The sequence below is a fragment of the Rana temporaria genome, chromosome 5, assembly GCF_905171775.1.
Source record: "Rana temporaria chromosome 5, aRanTem1.1, whole genome shotgun sequence".
In the NCBI taxonomy this organism is placed as follows: Eukaryota; Metazoa; Chordata; class Amphibia; order Anura; family Ranidae; genus Rana; species Rana temporaria.
Genome location: NC_053493.1, coordinates 140,239,451 through 140,266,408, shown reverse-complemented (window position 1 = coordinate 140,266,408; position 26,958 = coordinate 140,239,451). Strand labels below are relative to the sequence as shown.

The 26,958-nt window shown below is 41.8% G+C and overlaps 1 protein-coding gene across 3 annotated transcripts in view; it reads right to left on the bottom strand.

Annotated features, from left to right (window-relative positions):
- Window positions 1-26,958, bottom strand: part of BBS9 (Bardet-Biedl syndrome 9) — a 514,138-nt gene that overhangs the window by 229,145 nt on the left and 258,035 nt on the right. For all 3 annotated transcript variants that reach the window (XM_040353183.1, XM_040353182.1, XM_040353184.1), the window contains 2 exons: window positions 6,610-6,750; window positions 4,820-4,915 (listed from right to left, as the gene is read on the bottom strand). In XM_040353183.1, coding sequence (XP_040209117.1) covers window positions 4,820-4,915; window positions 6,610-6,750 — 237 coding nt within the window. The remainder of the gene's footprint in view (window positions 1-4,819; window positions 4,916-6,609; window positions 6,751-26,958) is intronic.

Here is a 26,958-nt window from a genome sequence, read left to right as displayed (position 1 = left end):
ACTACTGTGGAGCAAGAGGAAACTCCAGGCCTTGGCACCTGGCTTACATTTCTGCAGGAAGAACACTGCTTTTACAAGGAGAGCCAAGGATTTTCTCTGCTGGCAGGGGGCACAATATTCTACTCAGGATGAGATCACATTCCAAAGAAACTACAGTAAGACCCATAGGTTCCTGCATATATCCTAAATTATGTTCTACAGTGCTTCGGCAGCCCTTTCCTCTTGTGCCTCTCTACAAGTGTATAAATGACAGGTTTATTGATCAAAAGATAGTCATGAGGTTTCGAGGGCTCAAGGACAAAGTGCTGACTTTCGAAAGTAGTCCATACTTGTATATTAAAATGCCCTAGGTTTAGTACTCCTTTGTGCCTGCAGCCTACCAGTTTTCATTTTAAGAACATCAAACAACAAAAATGTATTTATTTTACTACTGAATTTGCCCAGGATATTTTTGTAAAAAACTGTAGTAATTATTTTTTCATTTTACAGCAGGTAATGGTCAAGAACGAGAAAACGTCCTTCTTAAAATGGGAAATAAAGCCTTGTTTTAGCCTTCTTTCACACCTTAGCAGAGCTTATTTCTGGTGATTTTAAAGCTTATTTATAGGTGTTTTACAGGTGTATTACACTTATTTTTGAATGCCTATAAAGCTTTAGGTGTTTGTTTCCTCAGCTCGGCAATTGGAGAAGAGCAGCTCTATTGGAGGCGAGGAGTTTTTCTCCTACAGGAAACACATGAAAAACCGTGCACATTAAAACACATACGAATGCACTTAGCACTCCCACTGATGTCTAGGGGGCCAAAAACTCCTGATTGCCTTTTAAAAAATCTCATATTTTCAGCATAGGGCATAGAGACCATGGACCAGCTGAAGGTATAAATGGGCACAGTGACTATGAAGCTCAATTCCCACACGAGCATAAGGATTTACTAGTGTTTTTCAGGCATTTTATTTAAGAATTTTTGCAGATTTTTTGCCTAGGTTCACACTGTAGCGATGTAGGATCTAGTGCAATTCCAGAAAGCACTGGGGTAGGAAAAGGAGAGTAAATTAGGGGTGAAGAGCTGCTGTTTCAGCAGAAAACAAGCAACAAAACGCTTGTAAAATGCTTAACTCAGGCATTTCTATTGAAGTCTATGTGGCCAAAAATGCTTGCAATCTCCCAAAAATAAGCTTGTGTATTTTTTTGAGTATCAGGTGTTTTGCTTCAGGTGATAGAATGCTCAGATATGAACAGGGGCCTTTTAAATGAATGTGATGTGGCTTGTTGAGCGTTTTAGAGCTACAAGCTTCAAGCAGAAGATCGCTCAGGTGTGAATGGGGCCTGAGAAAGAATGGAATTCTGCATGTTGAGCATAGTCAGGCGTAGGGAAAGGAGCATTACAATGCCCAAGTGTGAATAGTGCTTTATCTTGCATTATTTGCAAACATGGCAAAGTCAACGAGCATCTACTGCACCTCAGGATGAACCTCTGAAAATGAGGAGGAACATAAATATGATCGGAAGCTTTTTCAAGGGATGAAGCTGTAACAAAAATCAGCAGCAGGAAAACAAGATACTTGTTTATTTCAGGTCAGGTCCCTGTGTAGTAAAAAAGTATTTGATTCAATCATATGGCAGTTTCTTAGGGAGAAGGATATTATGGAGCGTGCTGCAGAGTCTTGGCTTCAAGACTAAATAGGCTCACTCGCTGTATGCAAACCCCCAGTTATTCTTATGCTTCAGTTCCATCATAGACAAAAAGTGCAGGTGTTAGCTTTAACAGCTGTCTTTGCAAAAACCATTACTGGTCCTAGCTATTTTGATTGCTCAAATAAAATATGCAGTTTGTGCATCAGTGAGTTTATTAATTAATAAAAAAAAACTGGTACAAATCTAAAACATTTACACTTCCATTAGTCATTATGTTTATAGGCAGAATGCATTGCAATTTTTCTACTATAATATGGCCAGTTGTTAAAACAGGAGCTTAGACCAAAATGTCTGCCACTTATCCCTAGATTTATGGTATTCACATAAATACAGTATATGTAATATATAATTTACAGTGTTTGTATTATACTTCCTGAATGTACATTAGTAAACTCTACTGTATAACATACTGTATAGTGTGGAAGATGAACATTTAAAGTGAAATTGAACTCCAAAAACTAAAAATCACTGACAGGTAGGGATGAGCCGAACAACCCCCCCCCCCCCCCCCCCCCGGTTCGGTTTGCACCAGAACATGCGAACAGGCAAAAAATTTGTTCGAACACGCAAACACTGTTAAAGTCTATGGGACACGAACATGAAAAATCAAAAGTGCTAATTTTAAAGGTTAATATACAAGTTATTGTCATAAAAAGTGTTTGGGGACCTGGGTCCTGCCCCAGGGGACATGTATCATGTATGCAGTTTTTTCAGGAGCAGTGATTTTAATAATGCTTAAAGTGAAACAATAAAAGTGAAATATTCCTTTAAATTTTGTACCTGGGGGTGTCTATAGTACGCCTGTAAAGTAGCGCATGGTTCCCTGTCTGCAGAAAATGAAATTTCTAAATTTCTAATTTAAAACTACTCGCGGCTATAATGAATTGTCGGGTCCCGGCAATACAGATCAAAGTAATTGAAAAATAAAAAATGCGTGGGGGTCCCCTAAATTCCATTACCAGGCCTGGTATGGATATTAAGGGGAACCCTGCGCTTAAGGGTTCCCTCCAAAAATCCATAACAGACCCTTATCTGAGCATGCAACCTGGCAGGCCCGCAGGAGAAGAGGGGGGACGAGAGAGCGCCTCCCTTCTCCTGAACCATACCAGGCCACATGCCCTCAACATGGGGAGGATTTCCCAATGTTGATGGGGACAAGGGCCTCATCCCTACAACCCTTGCCAGGTGGTTGTGGGGGTCTGTGGGTGGGGGGCTTATCGGAACCTGGAAGCCCCCTTTAACAAAGGGTGCTCCAGATCCTGCCCCCCCATGTGAATTGGTAAGGGGTACATTGTACCCCTACCATTTCACAAAAAAGTGTGAAAATGTTAAAAACGACAGGAGACAGCTTGGGACAAGTCCTTTATTAAAAATAAACAAATAAACAATTCCAGTGATGTAATCCATTCTCGATCTCCAGCGATGATCCATTCTCCAATGATGATCTCTATTCTCCAGCGAGGAACGATGCACGCGGAAGCTGGTTAACAGCTCTTTTATAACCAAGGGCGGGGCCACCCGTGACGTGTGACCCTGCCCCCTCTGACGTGTCACATGAAACCCCCGTTGCATCAGAGGGGGGCGGGGTCACCCGTCCACGCCCCGCCCTCAGTTATAAGAGAGATGTCAAACAGCTTGTGCGTCATTCAATCGGGTGCCTCCGGGGAAGGCGGTATAGTTCGTAGCTGTGAGTCTGGGACCGGGATCATAGAATAATTACATCGCTGAGGTTTTTTTTCAATTAAAGGACTTGTCCCAACTTGGTGTGTGTGTGTGTGTGTGTTTTTAACATTTTGACACTTCTTTTTATGAAATGGTAGGGGATAAGCCGGAGGCGCTCTCTCGTTCCCCCCCCCTCTTTTCCTGTGGCCTGCCAGGTTGCATACTCGGATAAGGGTCTGGTATGGATTTTTGGGGGTAACCCCCACACCATTTTTTTTTTTTTTGGTGCAGAGTTCCCCTTAAAATCTATACCAGACCTGAAGAGTCTGGTATGGATTTTTGGGGGGGAACCCCACGCCATTTTTTTAAAAAACTGGCGCAGGGTTCCCCTCAATATCCATACCAGACCTGAAGGGCTTTACAGCCATACTATAGACACCCGAGGTACGAAATTTAAAGGAATATTTCACTTTTATTGTTTCACTTTAAGCATTATTAAAATCACTGCTCCCAAAAAAGATTGCGCTTTTAAAACTTTTTTTCCATTGATATATGTCCCCTGGGGCAGGACCCAGGTCCCCAAGCACTTTTTTATGACAATAACTTGCATATTTTGCAAACATATTTCCGTCCTCTCCTTGGTGGTGGCCCAATCCATCACGCATTCCACTCTTTCTGGGGGTGACCCCCTGTTGTGTGGAGCAGAGCTCCTTGGTGTGGATGCACGCCTTTTGACATCCAATTTTCGGACTACTACCGGGAGATTTCTGTTGGATACTCCCACTCAGCATAGAGCATCTATATGATTGTAAAAAATGGGTCTCCTCAAAAATATAATTTATTATAATTTATTACTATTAAAAAATTCATGTTATGAGATTTTAATCTATGTGTGTTCCCTTTTAGTCACAATAAATCCTCTGAAGAAGACCGATAAGGTCGAAATGTTAGGAATTATTTATACTGCCCTACAATCATTGGCCGTATGAATGTAATATTGTGTACTGTTTGTATATCAATGTAAATTGTGTCTCTGTGCCATGCCACAACCTATGTTCCTATTTGTAACCAACTAGTGCCCCATTCTGTTTAACCCCCTCCTTTTTTATACACGTGAATAAATACTTATTTTTAACTACCCTGTATTATTTTTTACTCTGAGCTGCCAAAAAACCCCACTGGGAAAATTTCGTTATCATAACTTGCATATTAACCTTTAAAATTAGCACTTTAGATTTCTCCCATAGACTTTTAAAGGGTGTTCCGCGGCTTTTAACACCCCAAATTGTTTGCTGTTCGGCGAACAGGCGAACAGCCAATGTTCGAGTCGAACATAAAGCTCATCCCTACTGACAGGAAGGGTCTTTTATGACAGAGGGGACCCTATTGGTCTCTTCTGTCATAATTGCTGGCTTTGATTCTCACTATAGTTTTGCTTTAGTACACAAAACATTGCACTTACGTGATGTTTTAGAAGCAAGTAGTGTGACCTTGTGCCCAGCAAGGAACTGGAATCCTAAAACACTGATCTGGTCATCTTCTGTACGCTCTATAAAATCTAAAAAATAAAGTAATCTGTGTGATTAAAAGCCTTAACACAAAAACAGCAATTCCAAAGAACAAATTAAAGCAATTCATGAATTGATGGTGCTGTTTAGTAAACACCATAATTGTGCTTTGAGAAAGCCAACTATACAGTCAATTCCTTAGTCTGTGTTCTATAAAATTTGCAATCAAATTTTGCAGGATGCAGCGTGGCGTGCTTTCAAAATTCCAAGGCAGGTTTGAATCTGATTAGGGACTGTGAGAGACTTCTTGGGCCATATGCACACTGGGGGGCAAATCCACAAAGCGAGTACGCCGGCGTATCTACTGATACGCTGGCGTACTTTCAAATTTCCCACGTTGTATCTTTGTTTTGAATCCTCAAAACAAGATAAAACGGCATCTGTGTTAGATCCGACAGGCGTACGTCTTCGTACGCCTTCGGATCTAAGATGCAATTCTTCGGCGTCCGCTGGGTGGCGTTCCACTCGGTTTCCGCGTCGAGTATGCAAATTAGCTATTTCCGACGATCCACGAACGTACGAGCGGCCGTCGCATTCTTTTACGTCGTCTCTAGTCGGCTTTTTTTGGCTTATAGTTAAACCTGCTATTTGGTGGCGTACTCAATGTTAAGTATGGCCGTCGTTCCCGCGTATCATTTGAAAAAAAAAATTGTTTGCGTAAGTCGTCCGGGCTGGACGTAATTTACGTCCACGTCAAAACAATGACGTCCTTGCGACATCATTTAGCGCAATGCACGGCGGGAAATTTAGGGACGGCGCATGCGCAGTTCGTTCGGTGCGGGGACGTGCTTCATTTAAATGAAACACGCCCCCCTACTCACCGATTTTAATTAGGCACCATTACGCCGCGAGAGATGCACTACGCCGCCGTAACTTACGGCGCAAATTCTTCCAGGATTCAAACCAAAAAAAGTAAGTTACGGCGGCGTAGCGTATCTCAGATACACTGCGCCGGGGCAGATCTTTGTGGATCTGCCCCTGGGTGTTTAACACCAATGCATAAGGCACCAGCGCTTAGATGCGGATGAAAGGTACAAAACGCACTGTCCAGCTTCACTGCAAACAACCTGTCAAACTCTTTGAGAGGCTGACATCTGCTTGGACGCAGCTGGATAGTGCACCAAGCATGACTTGTGTCTAGCATGTATTTGCCCTGGGACGAATGCTCAGGGCACAGACTGCTTGTTTTTTTTTAGGAAATCATCCCTGAGCGCATACTGCCCTAAATGTAAAGTGCTCTGTCCAGCCCCGCCCAGTAGCAGCAGCTGTCACATTCTCATCTACATACAGTATACAGCCTAGTGGACCAGGTTTAAGACAAAACCTTCCCATCACACACCTAGAACAAAAGAGTCAGGCTGAGCGGTGCTCAGCCATTCATAGGCAGCTTTGTATGCAGTGAATATGTACAAAGCTTTCTCTGACTGGATGAGGCAGGGAGGTGATCTGATGACATAATGATCTCTGCCTCAGCCAGTTTGCTAATTATTTCTCTCACCTGCCTAATCTATAAAATACTTATAATACATTTAGTGCCATTCCCCAAATTGTCCCGTTACTGTGGAAATTCACTGGCTTTTCTAATGTATTCTTTATATTCTTGTTACTTTGGTTTTCGTATTGTCCTCTGTATTATACTAAAAGGAAGAGTTATAGAAAAAAAAAACTTTGACCAAAAGCTCACCTGAAAACATGTTGATGAGGTTGACGGGAGGTTTGTTGGTATCAATGGTCAGCTTATGATTTGCTGCTTTAGATGGCTGGACGGGGGAACAAATTAATCTTAACGGTAGACGAAATTTACACTGTGCAATGCGGGGAACACCTGGTATGAAAAACAGAGTACAATGGATTTACATGCACAGCTCTGATCTGTGAAATGGTTTACTGTATGACAAATAGCTTATTTCCTAAATAACTCAAATTAGTATACAGCATCTCACAAAAGTGAGTACACCCCTCACATTTTTGTAAATATTTTATTAAATCTTTGCATGTGACAACACTAAAGAAATTACACTTTGCTACAAGTTAAAGTAGTGAGTGTACAGCTTGTATAACAATGTAAATTTGCTGTTACTCAAAATAACTCAACATACAGCCATAAGGATACTTTCACACTGGGGAGCTTTTCAGGCGTTTTTGCGCTAAAAATATCGCCTGTAAAGTGCCTGAAAAGCGCCTCTCAAGCCACCTGCACTTGCAGGACGAGAAAAAAAAGTCCTGCAAGCAGCATTTTTGGGGCCTTGCGGGAGGGGTGAATTCACTGCTCCTAAAATGCCCCTGCCCATGAATTCAATAGCCAGTGCTGTGGCAGCAGCGCTTTGCGGGCATTTTTAACCCTTTGTTTGGTCACTAGCGGGAGTTAAAAACACACCGCTAGCGGCCGAAAAGCACTGCAAAAACGACGGTACAGTGTCACTAAAACTAGCGCCGCTTTACCACCAGTGTGAAAGTGCCCTTGATGTCGATGGCAACAAAGGCGAGTACACCTCTAAGTGAAAATTTCCAAATTAGGCCCAAAGTGTCAATATTTTGTGTGGCCACCATTATTTTCCAGCACTGCCTTAGCCCTCTTGGGCATGGAGTTCACCAGAGCTTCACAGGTTGCCACTGGAGTCTACTTCCACTCCTCCATGATGACATCACTGAGCTGGTGGGTGTTAGAGACCTTGCACGCCTCCACCTTCCATTTGAGGATGCCCCACAGATGCTCAATAGGGTTTTTATTGGGAGATATGCTTGGCCAGTCCATCACCTTTACCCTTAGCTTTTTTAGCAAGGCAGTGGTTATCCTGAAGGTGTGTTTGGGGTCATCATCATGTTGGAATATTGCCCTGCGGCCCAGTGTCTGAAGTGAGGGGATCATGCTCTGCTTCAGTATGTCACAGTACATGTTGGCATTCATGGTTCCCTCAATAAACTGTAGCTCTCCAGTTCCGGCAGCACTCATGCAGCCATGACCATGACACTTCCACCACCATGCTTGACTGTAGGCAAGACACCCTTGTCTTTGTACTCCTCACCTGGTTGCCACCACACACGCTTGACACCATCTGGACTGGTCTTGGTCTCATCAGACCACAGGACATGGTTCCAGTAATCCATGTCCTTAGTCTGCTTGTCTTCAGCAAACTGTTTGCAGGCTTTCTTGTGCATCATCTTTAGAAGAGGCTTCCTTCTGGGATGACAGCCATGCAGACCAATTTGATGCAGTGTGTAGCCTATGGTCTGAGCACTGACAGGCTGACCCCTTCAATCTCTGCAGAAATGCTGGCCACACTCATACTTCTATTTCCCAAGGACAACCTCTAGATATGACGATGAAGCAAAACTTATTTAGTCGACCATGGCAATGCCTGTTCTGAGTGGAACCTGTCCTGTTAAACCGCTACATGGTCATGGCTACTATGCTGCAGCTCCGTTTCAGGGTCTTGGCAATCTTCTTATAGCCTAGGCCATCTTTATATAGAGCAACAATTCTTTTTTTCGGATCCTCAGAAAGTTCTTTTCTATGAGGTGCCATACTGAAATTCCAGGGACCAGTATGAGAGATTGAGAGCAGTAAAACCAAATTTAACACACCTGCTCCCCATTCACACCTGAGAACTTGTAACACTAATTAGTCACATCACATTGGGGAGGGGAAATGGCTAATTGGCCCCAATTTGAATATTTTCACTTGTCTACTCACTTTTGTTGACAGCGGTTTAAACATTAATGGGTTATTTTGAGGGGACAACAAATTGACACTGTTATACAAGCTGCACACTCACTACTTTACATTGGAGAAAAGTCTATTCTTAATGATAATTATATTATAATTTTTTTCAAACAATTAGTGTAGTGGAATTTTACTTTTTTTTGCCAAAAGGGGCAAAAAGTGATTAATTCATTCATGGCGCCTTATACATCTCAAGGACTCCAGAAGCAATAACCTATGCACTTGAACAGAAGCCAGAAAGTTACTGAGAGCTCTACCAAAGGTGAAATATGAAGATTTGATGAGCGCAGACAAGAGCAGTACAAGTATTTTAAAACTGAGACTTTTACTTTGAGCATCAGTATATTAATAGGTTTTATAAATCAAAGAGCAGACCTAGCACAAAAATACAAAGTCAGCTTTTTTATTAGTGGTCCACGCCTATGTAAACATGCAGCAAAATAAAGGATCTGGAATCTATCTGTAATAGAGAAATATATATAAAAAATACAAATATCCCAAATTCGACCAACACCAAAGAAATATACATGTACATAGCTAAAAATACAATGGGACCCCATACAAAAAATTATGTAAATTCATACAGCATATGTAGTAGAAAACTGTAGATTGTGCTGCCCAATGAGCATCTGGAGGGTTCTTAAAGTTTATCAATGAAATAATACACCCTATAAGCATGGAGCGGTTGCTCCTAAGAGTCTTCATAATGGTGTCAATACATTTTATAAAGATGGTGATTATCCACATACATGTCCATATGTTTGCAGAATCAGATAATGCTTTCAACCTATTACTGAAAAGTAAATTATATTTACAACAATATTATTATTAAATTAGAAAAAAAAAAAAAAAAAAAAAGGTATTCTACACTCATACACATGGACCAAATATCTTACGATATTGGCTGGTTCAATAGAAACAGTGACCGCTGACCGTTGTGTTCAGGCGGGGGGCACATCCCCCTGTCAGAACACAATATTAAGCCTGTGTGTACAGCCCTTAAGAGAAAGTGATGTCACTGTCCCTCTAGTGACATCCTGAGAATGCGGAGGACCTCACATCTCTTATGAAGATGCTTCAGCAAAGTGCAGGACAAACTTTTGTTGATCTAGATCCTCAGGATGTAGTCACAGGGCCAGTGACACAAGTAGTGCCGGTTCACACAGGGGTGACCTGTCAGGCAACTTAGCTGACTGACAAGTCGTGCTCTATGCAGTGCAATTGAACCGTTCTAATGGGAGTGACTCAAGTCGCTCCGACTTAAAAAAAGGTTCCTGTACTACCCGGGGGTGACTTTGGAGCGGCTTGCATTAACTTCTATTAAAGAAGTCGTTTGGAAGTCGTGCTGAGATCACGCTGTGCGGGGCTTCAGAGTCAGACGACTTTGAAGCCACCCCAGTGTGAACGGGCACGTACTGTATATGTTTTCCTTTACTCTTGTTTTTCTTTCACGTTTTCCCTTTTTATCCTTTCTTGCATCACAGGACTGCTGATCTCCTTGCAGCTACGTTCTGTCTAAATGCATGCATTCCAGTGATGGAAGCCTGTGCCACAGGGTGACAATGCAGCAGTACAAATGAAACATAGGGACAAAAAGCACTGTCACCCTATAAGAAAAAGTGAAAAACAAAGAACTTCAGAGCCGGTTCACACAGGGGCAACGCGACTTTCAGCGCGACTTTGGGAGGCAACTTCAACACGACTTGAGTATGAATCACAACGCGACTTGGGGCGACTTCAGCGCGACTTACAACACGACTTGAAGTCACCTCCAGAAGGGGGAACTCCACGCCAAATTTTAAATAAAAAAACATCATGGGTTCCCCCTCCAAGAGCATACCAGGCCCTTAGGTCTGGTATGGATTTCAAGGGGGAACCCCCCCTATGCCGAAAAAACACACACCCAGCATTACAGTGGGAGGGAGTGTCGAGTCAACATCGAAGAAGAGAAGAAGGCAGAAGGTGACGCAGAAGACCGGGCCCCCGCTGGTAAAAGAGCTGAAAGAAGACAGCAGTGGTGCCCGGCAGAAGGGAGAAAGAACCGGAGAGCGGGAGAAGACCCCCCGAAGTCGGAAGAAGACCCCGAAGTCGGAAGAAGGGAGAAGACCGGGCCCCGCTGGTAAAAGAGCTGTAAGAAGACAGCGGTGGTGCCCGGCAGAAGTCGGAAGACCCTCGAAGTCGGAAGAAGACCTTTTTCTTCCACCAGGTGAATGGGTAGGGGTACGATGTACCCCCATACTTATTCACATAGGGTGGGGGGCCGGGATCTGGGGGCCCCCTTATTAAAGGGGGCTCCCAGATTCCGATAAGCCACCCGCCCGCAGACCCTGACAACCAACGGCCAGGGTTGTCGGGAAGAGGCCCTTGTCCCCATCAACATGGGGACAAGGTGCTTTGGGGTGGGGGGCTGCAGGGTGCCCCCCTGCCCCAAAGCACCCACCCACTCATGTTGGGGGCATGCCGCATGGTACGGCTCAGGAGGGGGGGTGCTCGCTCGTCCCCACCCCCTTTTCTGACCGTCCGGTCTGCGTGCAAGGATAAGGGACTGGTATGGATTTGGGGGGGACCCCCACGCCATTTTTTCGGCATAGGGGGGTTCCCCTTGAAATCCATACCTGACCTAAGGGCCTGGTGTGCTCTTGGAGGGGGAACCCATGCGTTTTTTTTATTTCAAATTTGGCGTGGAGTTCCCCTGTGGAAGGGAGAAGTTTACCTTAGAACAGGCTCACACTGGGAGGCTTCCTGTAAAGTTGCCTCACTGTGAACGGGGATGCGACTTGGAGGCAAAATCCATTGAAATCAATGGGTACAAGTCGCCTATAAGTCAGATTGAAGTAGTACAGGAACCTTTTTTCAAGTCTGGGCGACTGCAGTAGTGTGCATTAAGACGGCTCCATTCACTTACATTCATTTCTTCATGCAGTGCGACTTGAGGCGACTAGGGGTGACCTGTGTGAACCAGCTCTCATGGAACAATTAGCAAGTATTATTTTATTAAAGCTGTGGATTTAGAAAATATTGAAAATTACTTTTGAAAAAACCTCTATGGGATGTTTAGTAACAGTTTTCATCTACTTTAAGAATTGTCTGTATTGCTCTCAGCTTCGATCACTTAAGTTATTTCTATAAATTTATTAATTTTTCTCTATTACATACCAGGAATTTGAAAGCTTAGTATTTTTATCTGCTGATGTCGAATTGGGTATTCAAACATTTCAATAGCATTTCCTCAAATGTTTTTTATCTGTAATTGGGGCAACTGATAACAGATAATTAATAACAGTTTGTAACAAAGCCTATAGGCAAAATTATGTAGCACAGTGTAATTATTGGGTGTTAATGCTGTTCAAAATACTGTAATTAATTGTTGTGGCCGCAGGAAGACACTCTGGTCTCCTATCGTCTGTGTCTTAGGTATTAATCAATGGAAAAGTGTTGTGCCACACTACATTTCCCTTTGTACCTAACTACTACTAAAGCCATCTGTAGTTAGATGGAGCCATTTGCTCTAACATATGAAGCATAATTTTGATCTGAGTCACATTTGCCAGCAGCATTTATTAGACGCCCTTTCATCCCATCATTAGACATGTAATGCAGGTCACTAAAGGGCAGAGGTGAGCTCTGTCTAACTCACAAATGCTTTGAAAAGGGGCAAATATTTCAGATGGCTAATTTTTAACTTGGACACACTTTTCAGGCTTTTTTAAAAGAAAAAAAAAAATCTAGTGAATATATATATATATCTACACAGTTCAGATATAGGCCCGGATTCACATACATCAGCGCATAATTATGCCACCGTAGCGTATCTCTTTTACGCTACGCCGGCGCATCGCACAGATGCAAGCACAGTATTCACAAGGCACTTGCCCCCAGTCGCAATCAAATCTACGCTGGTTTCCTCAGCGTAAGCCAGCGTAGGTGGAAGTGGGCTCGAGCCATGCTAATGAGGCGTGACCCCATGCAAATGAAGGACTGAGCGTCATAAAGTTACGAATAACGTACAGCGAATGCGCCGTCCCATGGACGCATCCCAGTGCGCATGCTCAGAATTACGTCGAAACAACTGCCTAAGATACGTTGAATCACTGCCTACGACGTGAACGTAACCTACGCCTAGCCCATTTCACATACTATGTAAACAGCGTAAAATACGACGGCTGTGTTCCCTGGTCCATGACTTGCGCCTCCTATATGGGGAATAACTTTACGCCCGACGTATGACTTACGCAAACCGCGTATATTATGCGCCGGGCGCAACTACGTTCGTGAATCGGCGTATCTCCCTCATTTGCATATGTGCATAGAAAATCAATGGTAGCGGAAAATGCGCCCAGCGTAAATATGCGCAAGTTACGTCGGTCGTAGGAAGCCTATTTTTAGGTGTATCTCAGATTGTGGGCATGGCGCACAGATACGACGGTGCATTGATAGACTTTCGCGGCGTATGTCGAGATACTTCGGCCTAAGTGCTTTGTGAACCCGGGCCATAGTGTGTACATGTAAATACACACAAACACGCCAGAGAGTCAAAATGCTACAGTAGAATCCATTGGGCCATATTCACACAGTTGTGTTACAGGAACACGTTTAAACCCGCAGACTTGTCTGCACTACGTTACGGGACAAAGCAAATTATGCGTGTCAAACCTGTGCATCACGCAAACACATAGTAAAATGCATTTTCAGATATGTTAGAACAATGTACAACACTCCTTGTGGTGCGCTGCAGAGCCATTCACGTACAATACCACCCCAATGCACAAGTACAACACCACCCCAATACACACTGCAGCACACCACTTTGGTTGTGGTGTTCTGCATTAAAAAAAAGTAATATATAAAATAAAAATAAAATAGATAAAGGTCGCACTATTCAATTATGTATATACAAATGAAAAATGAAATGATTAGAACAGTCCACAAGTGATGTGAAAATAAACCCTGACCACCATCCACCACCGTAGTGATCTTAAATATCAGTGCCTCCACCAACAGCTGAAAGGCACGCTTACCAACACCTATTGATCCCTCATTACAAGGGATCGTTGGCGCTTGTGGCTTTAGCCCAGCCAAGGCCTTTCTCCAGGTCCAGATGGTCTCCCAACAAGATCACCCCTTGGCACCATATATGATGTGAAGATTTCTCACTCACGCATCTCCTCCAGGCTTTTTCTTTGCGATACAGCACCAAGTTATTTTAACTGACAAATGCGTGATTGTGCCACGCTGTACCCAAATAAAATAGAGTTCTCTTTGTGGTATTTGATCACCTCTGCAAATGTTTTTTATTTATTTTTTTGCACTATAAACAAAATAAGAGCGACAATTTTAAAAAAACAATCTTTTTTACTTTGTGCAAACAAACATGTAAAAAAAAAAAAAAAAATTTCTTCATCAATTTAGGCCAATATGTATTCTGCTACATATTTTTGGTTAAAAAAAAATTCCATTAAGCGTATTTTCATTGGTTTGCACAAAATTTATTGTGCCTACAATCTATGAGATATTTTTATGGCATATTTATTTAATTATTTTACTAGTAATGGTGGCAATCAGTGATTTTTAGCAGGACTGCAACATTGGGGCAGACAAATCAGACACCTAACTTTTGACACTTTTTTGGGAACCAGCGACGATATTACAGTGATCAGTGCTAAAAAATATGCACTGTTACTGTACCAATGACACTGGTAGGGAAGGGATTAACGTATGGGGCGATCAAAGGTTTTCGTGTGTCCCTAGTTGGGGCTTGATAACTGTGTGGGGGATAGTCTGACTGGATGAAGACAGAGATCCATGTTCCTTCTTAGCCAGAACACAAGATCTCTATCTTCTTCCCTGTCAGAACGACAATCTGCCTTGTTTACATAGGCAGATCTCTGTTCCGACTCTCTGGGGAGCGATCGCAGGTGGCCGTCAGACATTGTTTCCACCGGACCAACTGATTTGCTCCCCCTCTGTCCAATTAACATGCTGTCTATTGCACTAAAAGACATACAGGTAGAGCTGACCTGCCGCAGTATATCTTAAAATATATCCGATCATTTGTCTCCTCTCCCCCCTCCGGTGCCACAATTGGCACCTTAAAGGGGGGAGTGGATCAGGATACCTGAATTCGACAGTTATCCTGTTCCCACTTTCGGGAGTCCGCGCCGCGGCCCATGACGTCACCGTGGGGCTCCCTCCTCCTCCCCCTGTCGCCAGGCCAGTAGGAGAGAGGAGCGGGACTCCAGGGCAGGCAAGTGTCCTATTAATAAAAGCCAGCAGCTGCAGTATGTGTAGCTGCTGGCTTTTAATTATTTATTTTTTTGGGCGGACCTCCGCTTTAAGTCATTAATAACTTGAGTCATTGATCCCGAGCAAGTATGCACATAAGGACTTCTGACTTTTTTTCTGCCTATTCTGAAATTCTGACATTCTGTTAAAGGTCTATGTTTCTCAGAAGACATTGGCCCAGATTCACAGAGAGCAAGGCGCACATTACGCCGCCGTAGAGCACACACCGTACGCCACACCAACGTAGCGCGGAGAGGCAAGCATTGCATTCAGCAAGCCAGTGCTCCCAACGCTGCACCAGCGTGGCGTAGGTTTCGAAGGCGCATGCCATCGTAGGTGGAAGTGGGCGTGCCCCCATGCAAATGATGGGCTGAGCGCCAGACAGGTATTTATCACGAACTGCGCATGCGCCGTGATGTGGACGCATGCACAGCACCCCCTGCGCCTGCTCACAACCACGGCGCCACAACTGCCTAAGCTACGCCGGATCATCGCGTACGCCATGAACATAAATGTACACCCAGCCAGACACACGTCCAACACACAATACGCCGGCTTGTGTTCCGTGGTGCAGACCTGTGCATGTCTGTTGCCGGGTTGCACCTCATATATGGGGAATAATTTTACGCCGGACGTACAACTTACACGCATCTCGCGTAGCATGCGCCAGGCACACGCAAGTTTGTGAATCGGTGTATTTCCCTCATTTGCATGTTTGAATGGCTAATCAATGGGAGCAGCACCATATGTCCAGCCCATATGTGCGCCCACCCTACGCCGGCATGTGCAAGCTACGTCGGCGGGGTGTAGCCTGTTTTTAGGCGCATGTTGGTTCGTGGGTCTGCCAAACACATACGCCGGCGCACATTGGCACTTACGTCGGCGTAACGTGTTATACATTGGCGTAAGTGCTTTGTGAATCTGGGCCATTGAAACTAGTTGGTCAGCATAACATAATTCCTTCAAGGTCATAAGCAATAGTAGCTCCCAGTTTTTACATTAAACTTGCCACACACAGAAAGCTTTTTTTTATATTTTAGGAAACAAATGTGTGCTTTCTTGGGATTACAGTTTACATCAGGAGATCTGTACAAAATAATGCCCCCCTTGCTGCTCCACTAAATGACATAAGCAAAGGAAAAGTCACAGCTATGATTAAGTGGTCACCAGAAGCTGAGAAAAGCACAGCAGGTTCTAAAAGAAGCCTTGTATGTTCAGACTGCTCAAGATTTCAAAAAGGAGCTCATTGTCCAAACAGATGCATCCAATATAGGTGTAGGAACGGTGCTTTCACCAGTCTGGGATGGGGAAGAGAAACAGTCATGAAAGAAAATAAGCAGTTGTTGAGAAAGTATGTCTGGCCATTAACCAGGCACTGGAGTTTCTCCAATATTACGTTCTAGTATGGCACATTAATCACACCCCTCTAAATTGAATAAGAAGAAAGAAAAAAACAGAAGGCCCACCATATGGTTTATAGTCTTATAAGACTACAAATTTATAGTGGAGTATGGACCAGATGTCCATATGAAGGATGCTCTTAGGCACTTTGCTGAGAACCCTCCTTACCGTCACGCTGTAGGCCAGCCACTGGGCTGAAAAGAAAGGATATTGGCAGAATTTATATACTCTATATAAAGGTGGCTATCTTCTAGATTGTAAGCTTTACTAAGCAGGGCCCTGCGATTCCTCTTGTATTTAATTGTATTGTAGCTGTACTCTCCGCCCTCATGCTGTAAAGTGCTGAGCAAACTGTTGGCTCTATATAAATCCTGTATAATAATAATAATAATAATAATAATAATAATAATAATTTACAAATAAATAGTAGCGAAGGTTAAAATTGGGAAAAAGTGTGTATTTTATTCTCTGGAAAAATGAAACAAGGGTCTTATTCCCTGGTTCACACCTAAGTGCTCTGGAGCACTTTTCTAGAAGTTCTTTAAGGCTCAACCTGAAGATTTCAATTGTATTTTTTTGCACCCATTCACACATGAGCCTTGTGTCACTTATTAAAGTGGTTGTAAAGTCACTACTGACAAATCCTGTAATGTGAAATGTCGCCGCTCTCCATCCCCGCTCCAAGCACTACAGCGAGAGGGGCCAAGATTCCTTGCTGACATCAGCCATGAGGAGAGAAGGAGAGCGATGGGAGGTCACATGAGCACCCAGCTGTGCTGTAAATAAGGTAATTTGTGCAATAATTTAAATAAAGAAAACTCAGATACCACACATGATATATTCCTGTGAGAGAGGATTACAGGATTTGTCAGTAGTTACAGCAATAGCAGCGGGAGGGGCAGGGAGGAAATGGATCACACACAGACACACCAAGCTGACAGGCAGGGAGGGAGGGGGAGAGGGGAGAGCAGTGGGCTGACGGAGGCACGTCATGATTACGGTGGTCAACACATTAAGAAACACAGGAACAGGCAGGATCAACCAGGTTTTTTAAAACATAGAGAGTGACAAATGACACAGCACAAGCACTATGCTGTTAATACTGCTTCAAAGGATCAGGATCTTTTTTTTTTTTGTTGGGAGGGGGAGGGTTACAACCACTTTAAGCTCAAAAAGTTCACTAGGAGGCAGAGTTGTGCATTTTTGGTACTTATAGACTTCGATGGGAAAGCCTAAAAGGCACTTTTTTTGCACAATTTCTTGCCTCCCTTTTAGTAACTAGCTTTCCATTGACAAAAACATATATATGTTCATGCCTGCATATGCCTGAAAAACACATGCGCATAAGAAAAAAAGTTCTAATGAAGCTTGAACAAGCTTAAAGGGGTTGTAAAGTCAGCAGCAGCAGCCACCCTCAGTCCCCCCTAATATTTATCTGAACCCCCTCTCTATCCATCGATGGCAATGAGTCCCTAGGCTGTCTGGACTCTCCCCCTTGATTGGACAGATATAGCAGTGGCACCATTTGCTCCCGTTGATGTCAATCAAAGTCAGTTAGCCAATCAGGAGAGAGAGGGGGAGGGGCCAAACTACAGCTCTGTGTCTGAATGGACACAGAGCTGCAGCTTAGCTCGGGTGCCCCTATAGCAAGCTGCAGGAGGGAGGGGCCAGGAGCAGTGAAGAGGGACCCGAGAAGAGGAGGATCTGCACTTCTCTGTGCAAATCCATTAGCAGGTAAGTATAACATGTTTTTTTTTGTTTGTTTTTTAAATGAGATTTGACAAGCACTTTAAGTGTGAACCTAGCTTATGTGTCACCATAGACAACTACTTTAGCTCCAATCTATTTTTTTTTTTTTGTAGAAAACCTGCTCTTCTTCCTATTCTAAACATGACTTTGTAAAATTGTTTTTAAAGCAATCATAAAGCACTTTAAAGTGGAAAACCAGGAAAAAGATATGTTTTGCACAAATGAAATGATTTACCTCAATGCTGATCTCCTAATGCCAGCTGGCTCCTGGCTACTGTATAAATCTTAGTTTCTTACGCAAGTTTTGGATACAGCAAGACAGTGTTCTTCCAGTTCAACCTTCAGACAGTTGCAGCTACAGTACAGTGTCATTACTCTCCCCTTCCCCTCCCCTCATCCATTCAACCCAGGGGCAAGCCAGGAATATGATAATCAGCAATTAGCAGTAAAATTATTACCGTTGTAAATATATAATTAGCCACTCATACAGCCGAAACCCGCAAACCCAGAAGGAAGGCCGGGGGAAGATGGAAGCCCTGCCAGCGGTGACAGCACGCCGCTGGAGGGCTTTGTTCTAAGGTAAGTATTTCATAATGTGCTAGTATGCAATGCATACTAGCACAGTATGCCATTGCCTTGCAGGGGATTTTTTATTTATTTTTTATTTTAATGCTGCAGTTTACCGCTTTAAAACCTAACTAAGCTTAAATATACCCCTACCCTAATTATATGCCAATTCTATCTACCCTGTAAAAGGAAAGATCCCTGTACTTACCTATTCTGAAGTTTTTCCAGTCCGGTCATATGATCACTCAAGGCTTGCTTTTTAATGAGGTCCTAGTCCCATCGAACCCCCCCCCCCACCCTGCAACAAAATGGCAGTACTATATAATACATTGCATAAAAACAGGTACACTTACTCATGTCCATACTGCCTTTAATTCCAGCTGGTAACCATGCTATTTTGCCACCCTTTTTAAAAATATGCCATGTATGTGTGAAAGGCACCTGTGCACCTCATCTCATGCATGTGCCATATTCGATCACACTCATTTGTTTTTAAAAATAAAACGGTACCCTGATTTTTTTTTTCTTTAAAGCAAATTAGTTTAATGCCATACGATACATGCGCAGGATGAAGCGCATGACATTATGCACCTCATCACGTGCATGCGTAGTATCAGAATACTGCGAGATCTGACAGCTTAAAGGGATTGTAAAGGAAAAAAAAATCCCTAAATAGCTTCCTTAACCTTAGTGCAATCCTCCTTCACTTACCTCATCCTTCGATTTTGCTTTTAAATATCCTTATTTCTTCTGAGAAATCCTCACTTCCTGTTCTTCTGTCTGTAACTATACACCGTATTGCGAGGCTTTCTTCCTGGTGTGGAGAAAGCCTCTTGAGGGGGGAGGGGGCGAGCAGGAGTGTCAGGATGCCCACTAACACACAGCTCCTTTCTCTATCTGCAAAGTAGAGAGTGTCCTGACTTGCCTGCTCACCCCCTCCCCCCTCAAGAGGCTTTCTCCACACCAGGGAGAAAGCCTTGCATTACGGTGAGTAGTTACAGACAGAAGAACAAGAAGTGAGGATTTCTCAGAAGAAATAAGGACATTTAAAAGCAAAATCGAAGGATGAGGTAAGTGAAGGAAACAGCACTAAGGTAAAGGAAGCTATTTAGGGGGAAAAAAAATCCTTTACAACCCCTTTAAGTATCGGATTTTCCTGCAGGCACTTGTTATGTTACTGTCCCAGGGGGGCATCTGTGCAGCCAGGCCTTTGTCACTAGTGCCTTCAGGGGAACCAGGAAGAAAAAAAGGTATCCTATTGGTAGATTTCCCCTCTATTCCTGTTCTGGTGGCACCCAAAATTTTGGGATTTACCCTCATTTTATGTCTAAAGACACTGGTGATCAGTAGACATGTGCAATTTGTTTCGTTTCAAATTAGTTTTTCAACGAATTTCGACATATTCGTTAATTCGGAAATATCTGATTTAACGAAAACCTGTTTAACACATTTTTCAGAATATTCGGAAATTTAAAAATTTGCAAATGTGAAAATTAAAAAAATTTGGAAATTCTGAAATTTTCAAATCTGAATTACTAACTTACTAATACTAACTTAACTATTACTATTAAATTATAGGTATTGGAATTTCCTTTCAAACCTAGCTGTTAGTGAACAAAACGAAAACGAATTATCCAACATAATTAATGTCATATCTAAACAAATGGAACTAATTAATAATAATAAATAACAACAATAATAATAATAAAAACTCTTTATTAATATTATTATTATTTATCATTAATTTGTTCCGTTACATTTGTTTAGATGAGGCATTCGTTATTTTGGATAAGTCGTAACTTTGGATAAATTCATATTCATTACGTTCACTAATAGCCAAATTTGAAAGGAAATTTCCATACCTATAATTTAATAGGTAGTTATTATTAGTTAGTTAGTTAATTATTCTTTTAAATTTTGACCCAAAAATCGAAATAAAATAACTAATGAAACAAAAACTAAAACAAACCATTTTTTCGGCAGTGCACATGTCTAGTGATCAGGACAATTGGAAATGGTGAATCGCCACAGACAGCCATAAAAACCTTACAAAAGTTCTGTCCCCTCACCAATATATACAAATCTAAAAGTACATTTTTTCAATTGTTTATACATTATATGTAAAAAATATATACTGTATTTATTGGCGTATAACAATCACTTTTTTACCCTGAAAATAGAGGGTAAACTGTGCCTGCGTGTTATACGCAGGGGGCTGTGGAAAGTTTTTTTTCCTGAAACTTCCCTCTTAAAGTTAGGGTGCGTGTTATACGCCTGTGCGTGTTATACGCCGATAAATACGGTAAATACTGTATAAAACCAAATAAATATATTTTTGTCTCCTTTCATTTTTTTCTAATTATATGACTGTTTTATGCTATGCCTGTGTTGGTATCCAAGTAATGAACAGTACTAAATAAAATATGATTAAATTGCAATCAACGCAGATTACGAAGAGAACATTCTGATTAGCAAAAAAATATATTGGCTGCCTTTTTCATTGCTTTAAAATGCTGTTTATATTTTAAAACAAAATTTTAGTGAAGAGATGACTTGTTTACAAAAAAAGTCAGCAACCTAGACAGAAACCATTCCTTGGATATTTGAGGACGCCTATTTAATGCAGCAGCTGTTTCGAAGGAAAACACCACTTAACATATTTAGTTATTTTAAATTATTAAAAATAGGAGGATATTTATCCTCAGATCTGGGGTAACTCTTATTCTTACTCGTCACTTGGGAAAAAAATATCACCAGGATTTTTTGTAACATTTAGCTTAGGAAAAAATAATTCACATACAGATCTGCAGCACCCTCTAGTGTACTTGTTGTAAAGCTTAACCCCCTTAATACAATAAAGTATTCACATTGATCCAGTTGTAGAATGTTACAAGTCTTATAGAGACAAATTAAAAATAAAATCATCAAGCATACACTACACCAGCAAGAAGTAAATCTGCAAATGTGAACATCTGAGAATGTGGTTTTATAAGGCCGACCATACACACACCTATTGCCTAGTTTGTGAGATGCTACACTTGATTTGGTACTTTATAGCAGGGGTCTCCAAACTTTTCATACAAAGGGCCACTTTATTGTCCTTCAGACTTTAGGAGGGCCGGATTGTGGCCAAAAGGGGCAGAAAATGTCACAAACCCAGCATCGGTGAGAATAAATATGGCCTCAGGGTTGGTGGTCAAATGGAGGAGTATTCCCCCTAATAGTAGGAGGAATAGTATCCCATCGTATCCGTGGAAGATATAGTGCCCCATTGTTGGTGTCAGTGGGAGAAATAGTGCCTCATATCAGTGCAAGGAATTGTGCCCCAAGGGCCGGATTAAGGCTGGCAAAGGGCCACATCTGGCCCTTGAGCCGCAGTTTGGAGACCCCTGCTCTATAGCATTGTTTCTCAACTCCAGGTCTCAAGGCGCCCCAACAGGTCTTGTTTTCAGGCTTTCCATTATTTTGCATGGGTGATTTGATCAATGTCACTGCCTTAGTAATTACCACCGCCGTTTTATCTGAGGGACATCCTGAAAACATGACCTGTTGGGGCACATTGAGAAACACTGCTCTATAGCCCTGACTTATATTGGACTTTGTTATTGGAGTCGTAAAAGACTAGTAAAGACTGTGCCTTTCTACAGGATGTAAATGAACAGTTTATTCTGCTATTGTACACCCCTATGAGACCTGGGGTATGATTGTACTGCATAACTCCTAAATAAGGCATGACAGCTTTGATTTCCAGACACTAATGCCTTCTACACACAAACAAAATTTCCGATGGAAAAAGTCTGACAGAATTCTTTCATCAGATATCGGATATTCCGACCGTGTGTGTGCCCCATCTGACTTTTTTCCGTTGGAATTTAGAAAGATAAATTCTGTTCGTCTGTAGGGAACTCCGACTGAGAAAAAAACATGCATGCTCAGAATCAAGTCGATACATGCTCGGAAGCAGTAAACTTCATTTTTTTCCCTTACTTGTAATTTGCCTAACTCAACACAATGTGGTAGTTTGTTGTATATTATCTGTTATGCTATTTGTTGATCTTTTTAATTAAGTATTTAACAAGGAAAACAATTAAATACATTTTATATACACACTGTATATATATAAATATATATATATATATATATATATATATATATATATATATATATATATATATATATATATATATATATATTGTGACAGGAAGTCAGGTAAATCTGTGGGTGTTGTCACAGATGGGACATACATTTCCGCCTTGTTTAGACAATACACCAATTGTTATTAGGCGTCAGCTGCAAACGTAGCCAGAAAAGGTTAAAGACTTCAGCTGTTCAGAATGAGGCAATTAAGGCCTCTATAAGTAGTCCAGAGAGTTACCACTAATTTGCTGCATGCTGAGGCTTTCTGAGTGAAAAAGAGCAGTACTGAAAGTCTTCTGAGGAGGTGAGGAGAGGATTGATTTTTCTGTGTGATAAAAATCAAAAGACTATTGTTTTTCTGCTGTAGGACCAGCACTGTCTACCCAGCAGTAGGCTGTGCTAGACTCCATAGATAGGTTCCTGTGTGGAAGGTAGATGCCCAAAGTGGCTAGGGTTTATTTTATGTTTGATTTTGTTTATGCTGTTTGGATGCTTGCACTTCTTTCCAGCAAGATCGAAGATTAAACCAAAATCGTTGTTTTCAACCATCTTCGACTGCCTGTCTGTATAAATTCAGTGTGTGGTGAACCCATCCAAGGGGTCACACACCCCGCTACTGAGCTAACCCCTTACAATATATATATACTCATATATACATACACACATAAAATCACGCAGGAGAGATTTACTAAAACTGGTGCACACAAAATCTGATGTTGCACAGCTGTGCATAGTAACCAATCAGCTTCTAGTATTTATAATCACCTGTTGCTAAACCCACTAGGGCTGCAACTAAAGATTATTTTTATAATCGATTAGTTGGCCGATTATTGTTTTGATTAATCGATTAATCGTATAATAGCCATAAAAAAAAAATTAAATGTTTTAATTTTTTGGGGCCAATTTGTTGTTGGGCAGATTACAAAACACAAATTGCCACAAAAACACATTACATGCTTTTCTGCAGCTTCTCCATTGAAGTATATTGAACCAAAAAAAAAAAAAATAGCACCGTTTTGCATTAAAAAGTCCTTGCCCTTTGCAAATACGCAGCAGCTGAAAAAAAATCATGGATGTGAATGTGTCCCCTAGGAAAACATGTAAATGAATTGTAGTGTGTTTCTGCAAAAAGTACAAAAAAACAGAGGTGTGAACCCAGGCCTGAGATGTTTAGTAACATACTGTAATAGGGTTAAAAAAACTAAAATAAGTACAAAAAGAGCAAATAATCGCTACTGTAAGGGGTTAATTTTTTTACTGTGGGACAGTGAAAGTAATATTAACAGTAGAGATTTGCTTTCTTGTACTATAAAGGGCTAATTTTAGTTTCTTTAACCCCATTATGTTACTGGCCGATTAATCGATTATGAAAATTGTAATCAATTAATTTCATAATCGATTAGTTGTCGATTAATCAATTAGTTGTTTCGGCCCTAAAACACACAATAGTAAAAATCAGTCTGTATATGCAGTAAACATGCTTGTTATACTCACTGTGGAACCTAAGGGGTTAATCCTTTGCATTGTGTATAAAGGGTGTGTGACCCTGTCTCTCTGATCCTCCCCTTCCTCCACTGACTCCAATCCATCTCCTGATAGAACAGAGCATTAGGGCAGTGGTGATCAACCCTGTCCTCAGGGTCCACTAACAGGCCAGGTTTTATGTATTACCTTGGGGAGATGCAGACTAGAATACTGCAATACTGCAGAATACTGCAATCACTGAGCAGAAAATAATATCCACATTTGTGTCCCTATATGGGCTTGCAGTAATGTTCACTCAATCTGGTATGACAGAGGGGCTGAGGTTGTTCTTGGAGTAAAGGCGCATAACAGGGAACCCAAACTACTAAGAGGCTCCTTCGGGGGTAGCGCTACACACATTTTATTTATATATATATATATATATATATATATATATATATATACACACACACATACAGTATCTCACAAAAGTGAGTACACCCTTCACATTTTTGTAAATATTTTATTATATCTTTTCATGTGACAACACTGCATTGTGACTGCAAATAACACTTTGCTACAATGTAAAGTAGTGAGTGTAAAGCTCGTATAACAGTGTAAATTTGCTGTTCCCTCAAAATAACTCAACACACAGCCATTAATGTCTAAACTGCTGGCAACAAAAGTGAGTACACCTCTAAAACCTATTGAGCATCTGTGGGGCATCCTCAAACAGAAGGTGGAGCAGCACAAGGTCTCTAACATCCACCAGCTCTGTGATATCGTCATGGAGGAGTGTAAGAGGACTCCAGTGGCAACCTGCGAAGCTCTGGTGAATTCCATGCCCAGGAGGGTTAAGGCAGTGCTGGAAAATAATGGTGGCCACACAAAATATTGACACTTTGGGCCCAGTTTGGACATTTTCACTTAGGAATTCACCAGAGCTTCGCAGGTTGCCACTGGAGTCCTCTATCACTCCTCCATGACGATGTCACGGAGCTGGTGGATGTTAGAGACCTTGTGCTGCTCCACCTTCTGTTTGAGGATGCCCCACAGATGCTCAATAGGGTTTAGAGGTGGAAACACTTTTGTTGCCAGCGGTTTAGACAATAATGGCTGTGTGTTGAGTTATTTTGAGGGAACAGCAAATTTACACTGTTATACAAGCTGTACACTCACTACTTGAGGCTGGGTTCACACCTATGTGAATTGGATGCGGGGAAACTCGCATCCAATTTACATATCAGGAGAATGTGTGTATATATATATTTATATTATAGTGACAGTGCTAGGCCCTGCCACCACCTCGAAGAGAAGACCAGCTTTTTTGTTTCCTCCGGGTTTGGTAGTTTAAGATCAGAGTTTGGAGCTTGGAGACTTTAAAGTGAGTGGGAGGAAGTCTCCAATGCTATGTTCAGGTCTTCCTGGGGGCCTGCAGGTTGTGTCAGTATGCAGGTGTGCATGCTCATTATAAGCTAAGTCTAAGCACAGCTCAGAGGTCCCATTTTGGTGTTCTTGCCAGGAGACTTCCTCATGTTGGGGGAATTCCTTGCCCAGAGAACTAGGAAAGTCGGCACAGCTGCGCAAGTCTGAAAACAGGGAAAGCTGAGGCGGTTAGCGAGTCCAGGGGGCTGGAGAAAATCTATAAGTCTCTGGAGGAGTAGCCAGGGGTACTAGGAGAACTCTATCTATAGGCCAGGAGTGTACCAATGGAGTGAGGTGTGGCAAATGAGGTGCTGCTTACTCACAGATAGACCACAGCAGGCTACACACTGAGCTCTGATGGGTTGCATGCAGCCCTTGGGCTGCATGTTGAGATTCACTGATATACAGTAGATGGCAAAGCAGCCTACAGCCACTGCAAAAAGTCTGAGTATAGGGCGCAAGCACAGACTCACAGAGAGTGTGTTGGACCTCAACAGAGAGGGCAGCTATTTACACAAAGTACAGCAGTCTAGCTCTGCTGTACGACAGACTTTTTACTATGGCTGTGGGCTGCTTTACCATATAAACAGACTTAAGACTCTGCTTTCTTAGAATTATAAATGTACAAGGAAGCTATCCTCACATTTCCATAGGATTTATTTAGGAGGAGATATTTTACAGATTTTTACAATAAACAGGATGTTTTTAATAAAAACCAAAACCAATATTTTCCTGCATGCCAGCAGTGACAGGGATGGAAAGACGAAAAAAAGGTTATTTCCAACAGCGAGGAAAGGGCTCACCAACCCATATATACAAAAGATGATGATGAGGTGAACTGCAATGTACAGCACCTAATTTAGCCGTTTTTAAATACTTTCTAGAAAGCAGAATCCTTCAGAACTGAACAAATGCTCCTAAAAAAAATAAACGGATTTATATAATGATTAATACCATACTCAACACATTTCTAGAGTGCTATATATATATATATTAGGGCAATAGCTACAGGATACAGATAGCCCGTTAAAATAAACTGCACACTCTAGCCCCAAATTCAAGATAACATATAAGAGTATTTTTGCAACATACTGTAAGTATATCAAAATTAGAAAATATGAATTTATTGAGAGGATCAGATAATATGACGTAATCCAAAAAAACATGCTGGTAAGTTAGTTGACTCCTGTCTAAATAGGCACTAGTATGTATATGCATGCACGTGACAAAAAAAATGTACACATAGAATCGACCACCATAGCGTCTAGCAATGCTTTTTTGTCT